We start from the raw sequence: 15623 nt of genomic DNA on the forward strand, positions 1-15623 counted from the left end.
CAGTAAGTTAACGAACCGACTATGCAATCCTTCCAAAACATACAAAGCGACCGCCATTGCATATGCTGAAAAGCTTACTTCTTAAGGGCCATGGACGGAAGCGTCCATCAGAAGTCTGAGAAACGATGAATACTTGGCGAGAAGGCTAAGTACGGATTCTAGGCCTCAAGAACCCTTTTTGGGGAATATTGACAACTTTCGGCTAGATATATTTTAGTAGCTCATGATAATGGTGGAAAAGAAAATAAATATAAAAATGGAAAAGGAAATTTTATTGAAAGAAAATATGAAGAAACAAAAGCCTAGACGTTCAGGAAGAGAGTGTTTACAGAAAAAGATGAACACTCAATAGAGTCACTTCACCCCCTATTTATGGTACTAGGGAGATAGTCTAATTTAACTTAAATTCTACAAAGATAAATACAATTAATTAAAGATAATTAAAGATAATTAAAATAAAATCCTAAAATTAAATAATCCTAATATTATCTTAATATTAATTATCCTAATAAAATGGAGTCTTATAAAATAAAATCTCTTCTTTTTGCGTTTTTAGTCCTTGTGTCTTCCATGCTTGCACTTTTGGCACAATCTTGTTCCTGCATCGCATATCAGCCCATTGTGTCTCCAAATTCGCACTTTTTTCCCTTAATTTTGCTTTTGCCTCCAAATCAGTCCCTAATCGATAAAAAGACATAAATAGCTCAAATTAGTATAATCAACCCAGAATAAACATATGATTAATACATAAAAATACGTTATTCTAGAGCATTATCATTAATCGATACCTCATATACATAAATCATATTTTTTTTTTGGTAGAACATAAATCATATTTAAACAAAAACCTCAGGAATATAAAGAAAAAAAAAAGACAAGAAATATATATCCATATAAATGTTGGCATCTTAATTGAAGAAAAGAATATTTGCTAAAATGTTTTGTCATACGTGAATTTTTTCTCTATCACTACTGAGTAGAGTTCTGAATTTTATTCAATTAACGACTGTTATAAGCAATGAAAATTAACATCCAAACTTGGAACCCTATGAAGCTTTTGCCGATATCACGAAACATAAATTCAGCAGGCCATAATTTACTACATGAATTGCAAAAGTAAACAAATTCTATTCATCAAATGTATCCTAGGCCCTGTGAACTAGGACTTAAAGTTTAGCTAATATTATTTCCATTTTATTCTATTTGTATCATGTTTATTATATATTGTAAACATTGAGGAGGGAAAGAGCTAAAAATTGTAAAAATCACTATAATAATGTGAATTTTAAATACCTATCTCAAACTGCTCTTCTGTTTTTGCAACGATGGGTTTTCGCCTGGTGGAGGAGGCACACCAAAGATCCAATCAAGAACATTTAAGTACTTGGAGTTAAACAGTTCCCTCTCCTGTGCGTAGCAATGCATTATGATAGCTGTCGACAAGCTGAAAATCATCACGTCAGGTCTCTTCAGATTCTTCGACCGTGGCAAATACCCGATGTCAGCCATCCATGTAAAGAAGCTCTCTATGGCTCGTGCAAGGCAGTAGAGTGATATCTCCATCCGCCTGCTTTTCTTCTCAATAGCAACACTCAGACCGGCTGGAAACTGCACAAAAAACGGACTTAGGCTTACAACTTATATTTTAAAATTCTATGTTACTCGGAGATGGTCATGAGTTTCGATATATGAATTCAAGATGGATATATTTGTTACTTTTTGAAGCCTTGCTATGTGTTTGTCGAGTCATGGATGTTTGAATATATGTAGAACATGGGTATTCCAAATAGGATAAATTGAAAAGAGTCCTTTACCGATCCAATTGCTATCAATGGTATGCTACATCTTCTCAAGAACCCAAACAGGATGCAAGTCCACATCCTGTTTAAAAACTTAGTGGTTAGCTCAATACAAAGGCCAATATTTTCAATGAAATTAGCATGAGATTGTTACATTGCCATTTTTAATTTGACATGGAAGATTTTAGGCAAACATATTAGCCTATTGAAAGCCTACTAGTATGTGGTTTATTCAGATTCAACCGTGTTCATGGCACTGCAATCTTACAGAACTTGATGTATGACATAGCTAGATATCGCAAATAAGTAGTAGTAAAGCCAGTACAAGCTTTCATATAAATGATTCTTTTCTTCTAATTTCTGAAATTCACTGCTAGGAAAACATAAACATTCCTTTTTGTTTTGAATCTCAAGAACCACATTTTATCATGCGATTGATTTTGTTAAATTCAACTATATCTTTTTGCTAAAATTACAACCAGATGCAGAAATTTCTAAGTCGCTTTCAACTAACAATTTCAGGAAGATATTCTCCCACTGTTTTCTTTCTAAGCGTATTTACCATGCTTTAGTTATTTTAACGGAAAAAATCATATCTCAAGGGAGAAGTCTAATTGAAGTTGAAAAACATTAGAAAATACTGATCATGAAGAACAATTTTTTTTTTAATATAATGCATGGCGCGGTAGAAAAAAATATAACACTAACCAAGCTGATGTGCAATAGGTGGCTAAAAATAAGCTTGATCTGGCAATATCAACAATACCTTTTCCTAATATTGTGCAAGGCCTGCATTAAGTTCAAAATAACTTTTCAGACAATAGTTTTAACATGGAGCTTGAGAGGGGAGGAATTAAACATTTGACAAGTCTACAAAAAACTATAGGATCCAACATAACAAGCTCAACCTCAATCAAATTGTAAAATGGCCTTTACCTACCATGCTAATCATGGAGGGGCAGCGCAGAATAAACAGAATAATACGAAGTAAACAAGTTCCTTTTTTCCCAATAAAAATAAGTAGGCGAACAGTAAGTGAAAGCTTCACCCAGCTTAAAAAAAAAAATGTCAAGAACACGAAAAAAGTCTAACTGCGTTACCTTTTGAAGAGACCTTGATGATGAACTATCAAAGCAGGAATCAAATAAACTGGAAGGTATACTGGTAATGCCCTTTTATATGCTTCAATAAGAAAAGTAATTGCATGTGCTCTGCATGATTTATTCCCGTGTACCATCTGCAAATAGCTTGAGAATTTAAGCTTAATTCTCAGAAGTAACAATATACTTTACTAGCAAAGCTTCAAGCATTAGTGGCTTGACTGCTTGTATTCGAAGTCCATTATTAACTTTCTAAAGTTATGAGTCATTTAAACAGAAATCACAAACAAAATGATACCTACAAGAAAATCAGCTTCAGCTATCACTATTGATTAATGCAAGTACTCCAACGATCTTATCACAAAGGGAACAGTTTTCTGGAAGAACATCTTGAATTATAAATTGCAAATGAAATCTCTTTGCAAGGCCTATGAGGACTTCAAATGATCAAGTGTGCTACATAGTTTTGGCTAATATGGATAATTCCATATGATAACTACATAATTTTAAAGCTGTCAAAAACACATGCTTTTTACATTTACAAGTTCCAACAAGAAGACCAAAAGCACTAAGTTAGTTCAAAATTTGACAGTTACAAGGCAGCATTAGGTTGATGACCAGATCAATTGAAGTCACGTGGCAATAAAATACAAGGTTGCTTTGTCTATTCATATAGCTTCATGTGCCACGTACTTCTGTTTTCGAATTTTCTGTTTGCAATTTCTGATAAACTATAATGATGGAGAGTTTTTATCCCCCAAGAATGAGCATCACGAGATACGAAGAGAATGAGGGAAACTAAAAGCTAGATGTCACTTCAAATTCATTTCTTAACCAAAGGTCCAAAACCACCTTTCTTGGTTTTCTTGCAAATAATAATATACAATGTGCTATAACTTAATATTCGTGAAGACAATAATTGAGATACATATCTGTCCTGGTCCAGATCCTGAATGGAAAAAGAAGCATCCGTCTTTGTTGGTGTTATTCAGATATGGTCCTAAATGATTAAAGCACAATGGAGATGTCTTATTTATATCGGACACTGTAAAGAGGGAAAAGGCTTTGTTGTTATTCTTTTTGAATCAATGGAAGAAAGAAGGGCAAATAAATTGGGAATGCATGCCATGAACAAGGGTTCGTACTACTCAGCAGAACAACCAGAAGGAGAAACAAGGATCATACCGAACAAGGGATTTTCATGTTTGGATCTAATTTAACGTCTACCCCTGTTGCCTTATAAATTTTCTCTATTGCTTCCAAAGTAGTGAATGGAAGGCCGCTTGCTAGCTCTTTTACACCTTGCAGTATGACGATGTCTTTTCCACCATGTTGATTGAGAAAGGACTTATATGATGGGGGCAAACAATCTTGCTTCAAGATGTAAGAAGACCTGAAAGTATAAATGCTCCCACTTGAAAACAATGCCCAAAAAGGTAATAATAGTACATTTATCATCCTTTTAGGAGAACGAGTAAAACTTTCCACATATTATATGTTGAAGGATACAATTACATGTACAACTTGTAAAGCTACACAATGACATACAGCAACTACCATGATTAGACAAAAACAATTGCAATACAGTTTAATGGCTGAAATCCAAATAACCTAGAGAATTTAACAGGAGTAACATACAATATTTCCGAAGTGGAGAGACACATAAGGAATATGTCACCATGCTTCCAAGTAAGAGGTTTACAAAACTTCCCAAACCGTTTACTCTTTATTCCACAACGTGATGCCAATACAGCAGCTTGCATGAGTATGTATAAAGCCAAACTCGTATGTCGCGTGTTAGATCCGGTAAGAAGCATGGAAGGTCCTGCAACCAGCCCGGCTACTAATGCCCTCCATTTCGCGGTCCTTATTCAAAATTTAACACTCCACTAAATGAAACTCGAGTTCATAAAAACTTTCATTTCAAGTAAAGATAAGAAAATTAAGATTAAGAGCATTGCCTGTGATTTCCTCCGCAAGCAGCAACGGTTTCATCTACGTAAACAAATGTACCAGCAAAAGTACCAAGAAAAATACCGTATCTCAGTGTCTCCTTAATCGCCATAGAAATTGCTTCTTTATCAGAAAACGCCTCAACTTTCCTAAATCAGAAAATTGTTATTATTTTGTTTTGTTTTCAAGCAATTTAAAAAGAAATGATCAAAATTTATGAAACAAATTACTTTGGTTTCTTGCGCCGCAAGCGTGCGAGAATGGAGAAGATAGCTAAGCCACCTTGCAGGCCAGCTCCAATTGAGAAGCCTTTAGCTGAAGCGACGAAAATTCTACGCAACCTCTCGGAATTAGTTAACAGGACCGAATCAAAACCGAGCTCAGAGGAAGAACATGATGAAGGTTCAGACCTCGGGCAATGCATGCATGTCTCGTCTTGCGATGCGGAGATACCGAAATTATTGGCTCCATCATAACCACCATTATCGCCGGGAGAACAAGAGCAGCAACATCCACCATTGATGGCTCCGTCTCCGGACGGCGACATGATGAACCTACGGTTTCGCTTAGCGGAACTAACGAAGTTTCTTTTTGGAAAAAACAAAAATCAGGAAATGATGAATTATTTTGGAGCCAGCAAGGTTGGTGGGAAATTAAAGAACCGAAGTTTCAAACTTTTCTGCTTTAGGGATTATCGAGTAGGCCATTGATAGACCGACACGTGTATCACATAAACTTTTTTTTTGTTGCGGTTTTTTCCGGTACATCCGAGTCCAAACATTTCATTCTCAGTCGTCAAAATTTATAAACTGTTATAAATATTTTCTTCTTTTCGAATTTAATCTTTCATCGGAAGTTGTGTTTTATATCAATTATATTTTTATGTTTATAAATATTTTAAATTTAATATTTTATTTTTATTTCATAATATATTATAATCACGAGATTTTTTTTTTCCCTATGAATCTCCTTTTTCTTCTTCCTTCTTTATGGCCAAGTTCTACTACTTTCTTTCTTACAGCCAAGTTCTTTTTTAAAAATTCACCCCGGTAACAGAGAGAGAAGTTAAACCACAAATTCCTTTTCTTTTTTCGAGCCACTTGCTTAAATCACGTCTTGTAATGAATGCTATATCATTTAGATATTATATAATGAATGTAATAACATTTAGATATTACATTAATGTAGCAGTTTATAAAATATTTGATATGTATTTAATGGTTATTGTTAAAATTTTTATATGAATTATGATGGTTATTGTTAATACTTTTATATGAATTATGAAGTTTATATTGAAATTCTTGAAGAATTTAGAATGGTAGGAGCATATAGCAATTTTAGGAAATTGTTCAATATATTTGTGTAAACATTTTATGAATTGAAATGATTTCAACATATATGGTAAATTCAACTCAGTGAATAGTAGTTGAAGAAAGACTCTAAAGTGATCCAAAATATATATATATCTATTTTTTAGAATGATCATGATCAAAGTTTATTATGATTATTGTTGGAATTTCTAAATAGATCAAAATATATTTTCCTAAAATTCTCCTTCACTCATTACTTTCAAAAGAATGATTATATAAATGTTTATCAAACTCAATTAAGTGATCATAATTTGAATATATAGAATATGAGATATTATATATGATATTGTCATGAACAGGATTAAATATGCATTGCACTATTTTTTACCTTAACGAGATTTTTTCCATTGAATTTTTTGGTAAGGTTTATAACAAGATAACATGTTATGCATATTATAAATATGTCCACCTTTTTCCTTCATTAAGAATTTTTTTCCACATGGTTTTAACTTAGTAAAATTTTAATGAGACACATTATTTACTAATGAACATCCTAGGGTATTATAAATATTTTATTATTATGTGGATGTCAATCAATATTAAAATAAATTTGACATGTATTAAGATTTTAATATTTGTTAAAAGTAGAGTTTTATATCATGTATACTTTTTGTTTCTATAAATATAAACTTTAAAAAGCATTGTAAAATATTTCCATTGATGAGTAAAATACATAATTCTTTTTGCTTTTTTTTTTTTACTCTCTTTTATCTTTATTTCATAACATAAACGTAATAATAAAAAACATCTTGAAACAAAGGTTTTATTCATGGTTGACTAACCGTTGATATAATTCTCTTGGTAAATTATGATACATCGTCCTTCAAAAGTCGGAATTTTATAACTAGGGCCAGTCACTTGTTAGCAAAAATCACCTAGAGCTAAGCAATAACAATTGCCTGCAAATTCCAAATTCCAATATTATATTTAATTTCATTTTTATGCTCTTGTCATTACGCCTTGTGTTTTGATTTTCTGTTTTTTTTAGTCTATGCTAACCAAAATATTTAACTTTGAAATTTTTAAATGGTATTGAAAAAAATCAAGATCTTTCCCCGATATCTATACACTTTAAATTTTTAAAATTTATTTCTTCCATTTACTTGATTTAAAAGATAAAACCCATAACTTCTAGTTTGAATAAGTAACATTTTAATTTTCAAATGTTTGATGCAATAATCAAAGTGTAATTGCAAACACACATTAAAATATAGAACAAAGTCAATTAATAATGAAACAAATTTTAAATTTTAAATTAAAGAGTTCAAATTTTAGAGTCGAAGATTTTTTTAAACATGATTTGGCTTAAATAGTAAAAACAATGAGGATAAAAGTCTTGAATTGAAAATAGAAGAACTAAATTTAGAAATCCAAACGATTAAAGACATACTTAGACAAATGAATAAAAAAATAAATTTGGGTGAGAGATCTATTTTTTTTAAATGTTTTTAAAATATGTTTTTCGTTTCACATAAATTCAGTAAACATAAATTTTAAAACGATTAAAATCATTCCGAACATTTTAAACATATTTTTCACATGAATGATAATAAATTGTGCCAGAAGATATAGGAATTCTGAAGTCTGCTAAGCATAATTGCATATGCCTTCTACTATAAGTGGATTGCATATGCCTTCTAGTGGAGGCAGAATTAGACATCAAATGTTTTCAACGTTTGTAGTTACTAATTGTTCTATCAATGGTAGTTCTATAAAATATTGCTATCAGTAGGAGTTTTTTTTAAAACAATTACCTTTGAGAACATCACGTTGGAAACAACTATCTAAAAAATATTGCTATCAGTAGGAGTATTTTTTAAAACAACTACCTTTGAGAACATCATGTTGAAAACAACTACCTTAGGGAACAACCTTGCAAGGATAGTAACGTTCTTGAGTGTTCATCATTGAAATATCCTAAAACAGCATTACTTGAAAGCTTAAATCCGTATTTTGTTAAGTTCATTTCTTAAAATTGTTTAGAATACAAGACCTTTTCCTTACCTCTTCATTGAGCAAACAGTGCATTTACACAATGGGTGAAACTTTCATGTAACTGTTCTTATACCTATTATTCATATAACTTACCTTCCATTATTCAGATTTAAGTAACTTCTACCACATCCATAACCCATTATTTTATCACATTCATTTCCACCTTTTTATTCTAACCGCGCTTTAAGGACCTGAATCTTTTGATAAACTTGAGTACTCTAAAATTCTCTTTACAACTCCCTTACTATTATTTCTGCAACCACCATGGCTCTCACTTTTCTCAACCTCCTATAGTTTACATCACCGCCTAACACAACACTCATATTCCAAAATCTACTTCGATCTCTGCTTTATTGATTTGTAAGGTTTCCTCATTTAACCAAAAAAACCCCTTACAAATGTCAATATTGACTACTAGAGAGTTCATTTTAAGCTGAGAACGTTCATTTAGATGAAATACAAGCACATTTCAGTGAATTGACATGAGGTTATTCCGTCTTTTTGCGCAAAGATGGTGACAAATAGTTGAATCCTTCTTATCAAAAGTTCCAAATAATTTGGAAGTATCAACTGCACGTCATTCATAAAGGCTTATATCATACATCCCCTCCCCGTTCTTCAACCACCCAAGGTCCCCTAGAAAATTCTTAAATGCAGTACTGAGCTCCGGATCTTAAGCACCATAAAGCGTCAGAAAACAGCATAAATAAAAGCAAGCATCGAAACTATGGAAGTCAGTTCAATCAACAATTGGATGGTGGGTCTATCAATCAAGAAAAGGATTTAAGATGTCAATAAAGGTTTTCTCTCTTGTCAAGTAAAAAAAATATGTGAAGAACATCAATGATAAATTGATAACTGTTAAGTTTAAATGACTAATACTTACCACTCTGAACCTTTGTGCTCTGATCATTTTATAGTCAATCTACAACATCCTACCAATCCTTTTCCTGAGAGGATCCTTTGTCTCTCTTCAATTCACTTTGAGAACAATCTTCATAAACTCGTAAACAAAATAACTGATTGAAGCAGAAGGAAGGACCTGACAATGAAACATATTACAATTAAAGAGAATAAAAAATTCGGCATCAAACAAGATACTGTATTGTGGAGAGAAGCATATGAGCAACATATAATGGAGGGGGGTTAAGTGTAATATCCCATTTAAACAATTAGCCGTTCAAATGTTATGGTTATAGTATAATCTAGAAAAAAATCAAGTTCAAAGAACTTCAGAACAGCACAGAAACATAATAGTGAGATGGACTGTCATGTTCTGTTGTTATATTAATTGTTTAACCCCATGTCTACATTTATAGAGCAATAATTAGCATAAAGCTTTTCAGAAACGATTCAAGAGATTTTATTAAAAGCTTATCCACTTACTTGTAGCAAGCTGGGAATTAGCCCAGCATAGAGAGCAGGAATTCCTCCTTGCTCAACAATCTTCAGACCAGTTGCCAGTGCGCCCATTTTGCTTGCCTGGACTTGCAATTGCAACTGTCTTCTCACAACCTCAAATGGGTAAGTAGCAACTTCGGCACAAGCACCAGCAATAGCCCCATATAGTAATGTCCTCACTGGTCCCAACTCTAGCTGATCCAAAGCATTCAGATCCTGCCCCATCTGTCTCATGTTCTGAATTCTTTTCCTACCTTCCGGGGAGTGCAAATAAGCTGATTTCAGCATATCATACACACTGTAGAATACTGCAGCTGAAGGTGCCATGCTTACAATAGAGGGCACTAGACCTCTGTAGAGAGAAAAGAATCCTTCAGTTTGGATCATGTGGCGAAAAGCACCAATTACACCACCTAAGGCTTCTCCACCAGGAGCCACCAGCTTAGTTCGGATCTGTACAACAATAATAAATTAGTAGTAAATAACTACCTTCCTAGACAAAGATGAATATACAAAACACAAAACAGGGACAGGAACAGAATGAAATAGTCAGTAAAAAAGGACCTCTCAAAGTGTAGCTAGTTACAGTAAGCCCAGAAATTAACAAAAGCAATGAAAGGTCTAAATACCAATCCTCTGCGGAGGAACTTATCATATTTTAATGTAGTTTGAGTATGTATCAAACATTTGTAATATATCTTTAAGTATTAATCCTCTCAAGCTAGAATCCCACTTTGTTATTCAGTAAATATCTCAAATAACCACGTGGGATTCTACAAGATGTCCCTGGAGCCGCTATCTTCACCTTGGTAGGCCAAAAAATATTATGTTAGACTCGACATTGCAATGGCAATAATGGGAAACTATCTCGATCTTTTGGTCCAGAAACCGTTCTCCTAAGACTTAAGACTAGAGGATAACATTAAAATAGGTCTGTTATAACTTTGTTCAGCCTCTAATAACACAAAGAATTAACGACTGCCCATTGCTATTTACGATAGTTGCCCCTGATGTACAATATAGAAGTACATACAGCCATACGCAGAAAATGCCTACAAGAGTAAGATCAAATTGAAGATGGAACAATAAAAGGAGGAACAAAATCTTAGGTTTCGACATACAGTATCAAGTGGTAAGCAGAGAACGGTAGCGGTAATGCCGGCAGCAGCACCAGCAATGAACCTCTCAGAATTTGTTGTCTCCTCATTTCCAGACAGTCTAAGCAACTGTTTCCTATACGTATCGTAAGCATAAAAATTCACAGCTTTGAATGGAGCCGTGCGAAGAACATTAATTAAGTTCCCTTTCCAAAATCCAAGTAATCCTTGCGTCAAAGCAATCTTCTTAACAAGCTCAAATATATTCCTTTGTTCACCACGAACTATATATTCCAGCTTTAATCTCTCTAACGGAGCAACAAATGTTCTATACCATTTCAAACAATAATTAGAAACGCAGAGGGCCCTAGGCTAATTGGAAATGGCGCGTAGCTAAATGACGACGAAAATTGTCAACATTACCTGGAAACCATGGCGGCGATAGCCCCAGCCCACAAATGCTTTGTAGTATTGAGTGCGCCACGTCGCGTTACCCTAACTTTCTGTTGGACTTGAGCTACAGCCCCCTTGTTTTTCTTGTTTAATTCATTTTGTAGCTGACATTCCTTGTGTTCTGAAACAAGCCCATCGCTGCTCAAGCTAACGGACAGAAAAAACAAGTCCTTAACGGCGACCGACTCACGCTTTTGCCTCCGAGAAACGCAAGCCGTGTTTTTGGAAGGGGGAGAACCTTTAAAAGGGGAAACCAAGTCAAGAAGGGAAGAGGGGAAACAAGGATCGATGAATAAACCACCGGGGACGAGTAAATTAGAGTTAGAGGGAAAAGGGAGGTAAGGTTGGTAGTCGGGGAGGGAGTTTTTGAATTGGAGATGGAATTTGGGCATTGTTAAAAACGGTGGTGGAAATGGCGGGGTTTGGTTGTTTGGGTAAGTTTGTTATGTTAAGGAAGGAAGGGGAGAGGGGTCAAAGGAGGCAGTGAAGGAAATGGTGGGAAGAACTCGGCTGTGGCTTTGCATCCATCGCCGAACCAGCTATAGTACAAGCTCTGCCTCTTGACTCTCGTCTTGTGTGAGTGACCCGAGTCGGTTTTGTTGCCCTGATATTATTATTATTATTTCCTCTTCTTTCGTTTTTTTAACTTTTTCCCTTTTGGTTCATGATGTAGTATACTTTTATAAGAAACCCACAGTTATCCACAGGTACTTCTGTTGTAGGCTAAAAAATGAAGTTTAGGAAAAGATTAACCAAATCAGTTAATATCAAAATTTTTAACGTTTTTATATTTTTCAATTTTTTTATCTTTAATAAATTCTTTTACCGGCATGACCAGTCACAATTTTTGTTTTATATGGAAACATATATTAAGAAGATATACTAGAATTTTCGCCCCCAATTATCATATCATTGAAGCAATTAAAGAAAAAAAAGAAGATTAGAACAAGAAACCGAATGTGAATGCTAGATTTTTAGTGAATACCATATTATGGATTTAACCGTAACCATAGGATCTCTTTTTTTCCACATTAGCCAAACTCTAAAAACATATTATACCTGATGCTAAAGGTGTTAAAATGGGAAATTTAGATTTCAAACTTCAGCACCACATTGCTTTTATAGATCATAACAGGATGTCTTAATCATACCAAAAAAATTATTTAATTATTCATTTATTTTGAAATTTTTTAGTTGTTGAAATATTATTTAATTTTAAATTAAATTACAAAATTATTAAAAACATTGATATCATTATAATAAAATTTCTTATTTTTAAAACATTTTCTCATAATCGAATTAGTGTTAAGACCACGTAAAAGATATGCAAGTTTTAGCAACACAATGAGCCCAGCATCTCGCTTCTGTTCTTATGTTAAAGACTGGTGCCATTACTTTGGACAAGTCTGACTTGTCGAAGCATGAGCTGGATATACTAAGAGGTTGAAGTGAGCTTCCAATCCAAATTAGACTTCCTTAATAGGAGATTAACCCATTGTTTCTCTTTTGTTGATGAGCTTACAGCTACTAATCTAGTGCTCAATGAGGAGAATAAGAGATGGCCAAATTAAAAGATGAAGATTTTTGCTTGCAATTTAAAACATTCCTGTAGGCTTTCACAAATTATGTAGAAGACACCTTATTAATTCTGGATGATCGTAGTACATCCGACCCTATTTGATGACTACCATTTTGCATACACAAAAGCAAATTTCCCAGTTTACCAACTTATCATGCAAAGGAAATGATCTAGGAGGAGGGCAGTCTCTGCATGGATGGATATAATTTGTCAATGAGTCAAAGGAGGTTGCGATTGAGGATAGTAGGTTGTTGAGCCAATGAATCACCCCACCGGGGTTGGTGATGAATCTATTAAAAATGACGTTATTTTTGGCTTTCCAGATGACCTAGAGGGTGCTGGTGAATGGTGTGTAAAAGTATTTAGCATATTTTTTTTTGGATAGAATCTAGCATCTTCGGTATCTCCATTACCTGACCATTGGAAGATCCAATTCATGGTGGATCTTATCCCAAGTTGATCAGTTCTCATTGAGAGAGGGCTATCAAACCAAGTGGCTCTTGCAAAGGAACAATGGATGAACAGGTGATTAATGCTTTCAAATGCAGAACCACATGAAGGACAAGTTATATCTAGCATTACATTGCACTTGTAGAGCTCCTTTTTCACTGGTAAGCATTTATGGGAGGTTTTCCATATGAACATAATAAGCTTGAAGGGCATCATGAGTTTCCAGAGAGCTTTCCAATAACTTGAGCTAGCGTCTTGGCCCAAGATATTGCCGTGTATAGAATACCAAAGGAAATCATAAGCCCCTTTGACTGAGAATTCACCATTGTGTGCATCTTTCCAAACCAGTTTATCTTTTCCATCGATGAAGGAATAAGGCCTGGTTATGAGTTTTTTAGCCTCGACTTCAGTAAGATTGCTTCAAACTTTTAAGAGATCTTAGTCTTTTTTATTCGGTGTGCACTATGATTGAACTGACTTTGAATTAGAATGAGTTTTAACAACATTGAAATTAAAGTTGTCGGGGTATGTTGATGCCCAACTATTGTTGCTACTCCAAATATGAGCATATTTTTCTTCATTACAAATGTCACTGCCACGTAAATTCCCTTTCCACATCCAATAATTAGAAGTTTGAGCTTCTACAATTTCAAAGGGTTAAATTTACAAGGCTTTGATCTCAAAATAGAGGCCAATAAAGAATCAGATTTTATCATCATCCTCCATGCTTTCTAGCTTAGGAGGGCTCCATTTGTAATGTGCTTAGCAAATGCCCAATCCTCTTTTAGAGATAGGATGGAAAAGTTTATTCTAATTGCAAGGTGAACTTTCCCTGACCCACTTTGTGTCCACACCAAAATGAGCGAATGACCTTGTCATTTTTATCACAAACATTGACAGGGGCTTTAAAGCCTAAGAAGATGTAACAAGGCAATGATGCAAAGGTACATTTAATAAAGGTAATTTTGTCCCGAGGTGATTACATTTTGTTTTTTTTGTTTGTTATTTATTTTATCAATGATATTCTAGAAGAACTTATTCATTTTTCGATAGTTTTCATTTCAACTCTCAAATATTTTTTCGATTTATTCATATTTTTTGTATTGAGTATACAACAATACCATTTTTTTTATTTATAGTTTGGTAATAATCATCTACAAATAAAAAATGATTAATAGGAGGGACACTTCTAAATTTGACTTTCTTTAAAAATTGTCAAATTCAACTTTTATTAGTATAAGAGGAATGATATTATATAATAAAGCACAATTTGGTAGGGAGACAAGGGCCATTTTGTCTGAGTCTACAATTAAACTTGAAATTATTTAAGAGGTTGTCATTAACCAAAACATGGTAGGCAATTGTTGGGACACTCTAAAAAATTATAGCAATCAATTTCTTGCTAAACCCATTAGCTTAATAATAATTTTATGGAAGATCCAATTAATTTTATCAAAAGCTTTACTTATATCGATTTTCAAGAGTGTTAGGGAGCTTTTTCCTTTAGTCTTCTGTCTAATGGTATGAATGATTTCCTTATCAAGTATCATGTTGTCAAATATTAATCTGCCTAGGACTAAGGTGTTTTGGTATTGTAGTGAAATGTTTGCCCTTTAATAATTCAACCTATTGACAAGGACTTTGGAAATGATTTTTGTATGCCATATTTCAAAGGCTAATACACATATAATATTATGTGAATCACTTTTACTGATTAAAGTAATAATAGTATTAGTGAGTTCTTTTAGGAAGAAGTCTAGATTAAAGAAAGTACAAAATGGGTTGTCACAGCTCTACAATATCCATAACTTTTGATAGAAGATGTCTGGTTTACAACCAATGCTTAATGCCTTTAATGGACCAATTTAGAAGATCGTGTCTTTTACTTCTTTTCTAGAGAATGAAAGATTTAGGATGTTTTTCATCTCAATGGATAATAAAAATAAGTGAATTTTTGATAAATGACATTTCACTCACTTCAACTTTGCACAGAATAGATTTAAAGTAAATAAGAAAGATTTGTCTGATATCTGAAAGATCACCTACCCAATTATTATGCAAGTATTGAATCCCCAATATTCTATTCTAAGCTCATCCTTTTTTTAATTACAGTGTGGAAGAATTTAGTGTTTCGATCACTTGAGATATTCTAATCGAGCCTAGAATTTTGAACCTAGTGAATTTATTTTTGTTTTTTCATCTGTCTAAGGTGATATTTCTCTCGCATTTTAATTTCTTCAAAGTTTAATTGAATTAAATATTCATGAAAAAATATTAAAATTGTATTTCTTTAAATTTAAAAGACCTGATTATTCCATTTTTACAAAGAACTTGTAATTTTAAGCTTCCACATCAAAGGAAAATGGTAGTGATCTAGAAATGTAAACATAAATTTATTCAACATTCTGATTTACGTCTCCTTTTTC

The 15623-nt window shown here is 33.4% G+C and overlaps 3 protein-coding genes across 3 annotated transcripts; all 3 read right to left on the minus strand.

The window, feature by feature from the left end:
• Positions 1 to 253: 253 nt before the first annotated feature.
• On the minus strand, positions 254 to 5497 carry LOC108468826 (uncharacterized). Its single transcript, XM_053028841.1, has 8 exons — positions 5083 to 5497; positions 4538 to 5001; positions 4085 to 4292; positions 2900 to 3036; positions 2508 to 2588; positions 1815 to 1881; positions 1294 to 1608; positions 254 to 678 (listed from the first exon to the last, which is right to left on the minus strand). The coding sequence occupies exons 2-7, from the start codon at positions 4714 to 4716 to the stop codon at positions 1294 to 1296; spliced, it is 987 nt and encodes a 328-aa protein (XP_052884801.1). The 5' UTR covers positions 4717 to 5001; positions 5083 to 5497; the 3' UTR covers positions 254 to 678.
• On the minus strand, positions 4848 to 5399 carry LOC128292624 (uncharacterized). Its single transcript, XM_053027497.1, has 2 exons — positions 5083 to 5399; positions 4848 to 5001 (listed from the first exon to the last, which is right to left on the minus strand). The coding sequence occupies exons 1-2, from the start codon at positions 5397 to 5399 to the stop codon at positions 4848 to 4850; spliced, it is 471 nt and encodes a 156-aa protein (XP_052883457.1).
• A 3044-nt stretch (positions 5498 to 8541) lies between the features above and the next one.
• Positions 8542 to 11831, minus strand: LOC108467742 (probable mitochondrial adenine nucleotide transporter BTL3). The gene is made up of 4 exons (XM_017768497.2): positions 11139 to 11831; positions 10740 to 11043; positions 9604 to 10071; positions 8542 to 9259 (listed from the first exon to the last, which is right to left on the minus strand). The coding sequence occupies exons 1-4, from the start codon at positions 11558 to 11560 to the stop codon at positions 9191 to 9193; spliced, it is 1263 nt and encodes a 420-aa protein (XP_017623986.1). The 5' UTR covers positions 11561 to 11831; the 3' UTR covers positions 8542 to 9190.
• Between the last annotated feature and the right edge of the window lie 3792 nt (positions 11832 to 15623).

Source organism: Gossypium arboreum, chromosome 5 (genome assembly GCF_025698485.1).
Source record: "Gossypium arboreum isolate Shixiya-1 chromosome 5, ASM2569848v2, whole genome shotgun sequence".
NCBI classification, from domain to species: domain Eukaryota; kingdom Viridiplantae; phylum Streptophyta; class Magnoliopsida; order Malvales; family Malvaceae; genus Gossypium; species Gossypium arboreum.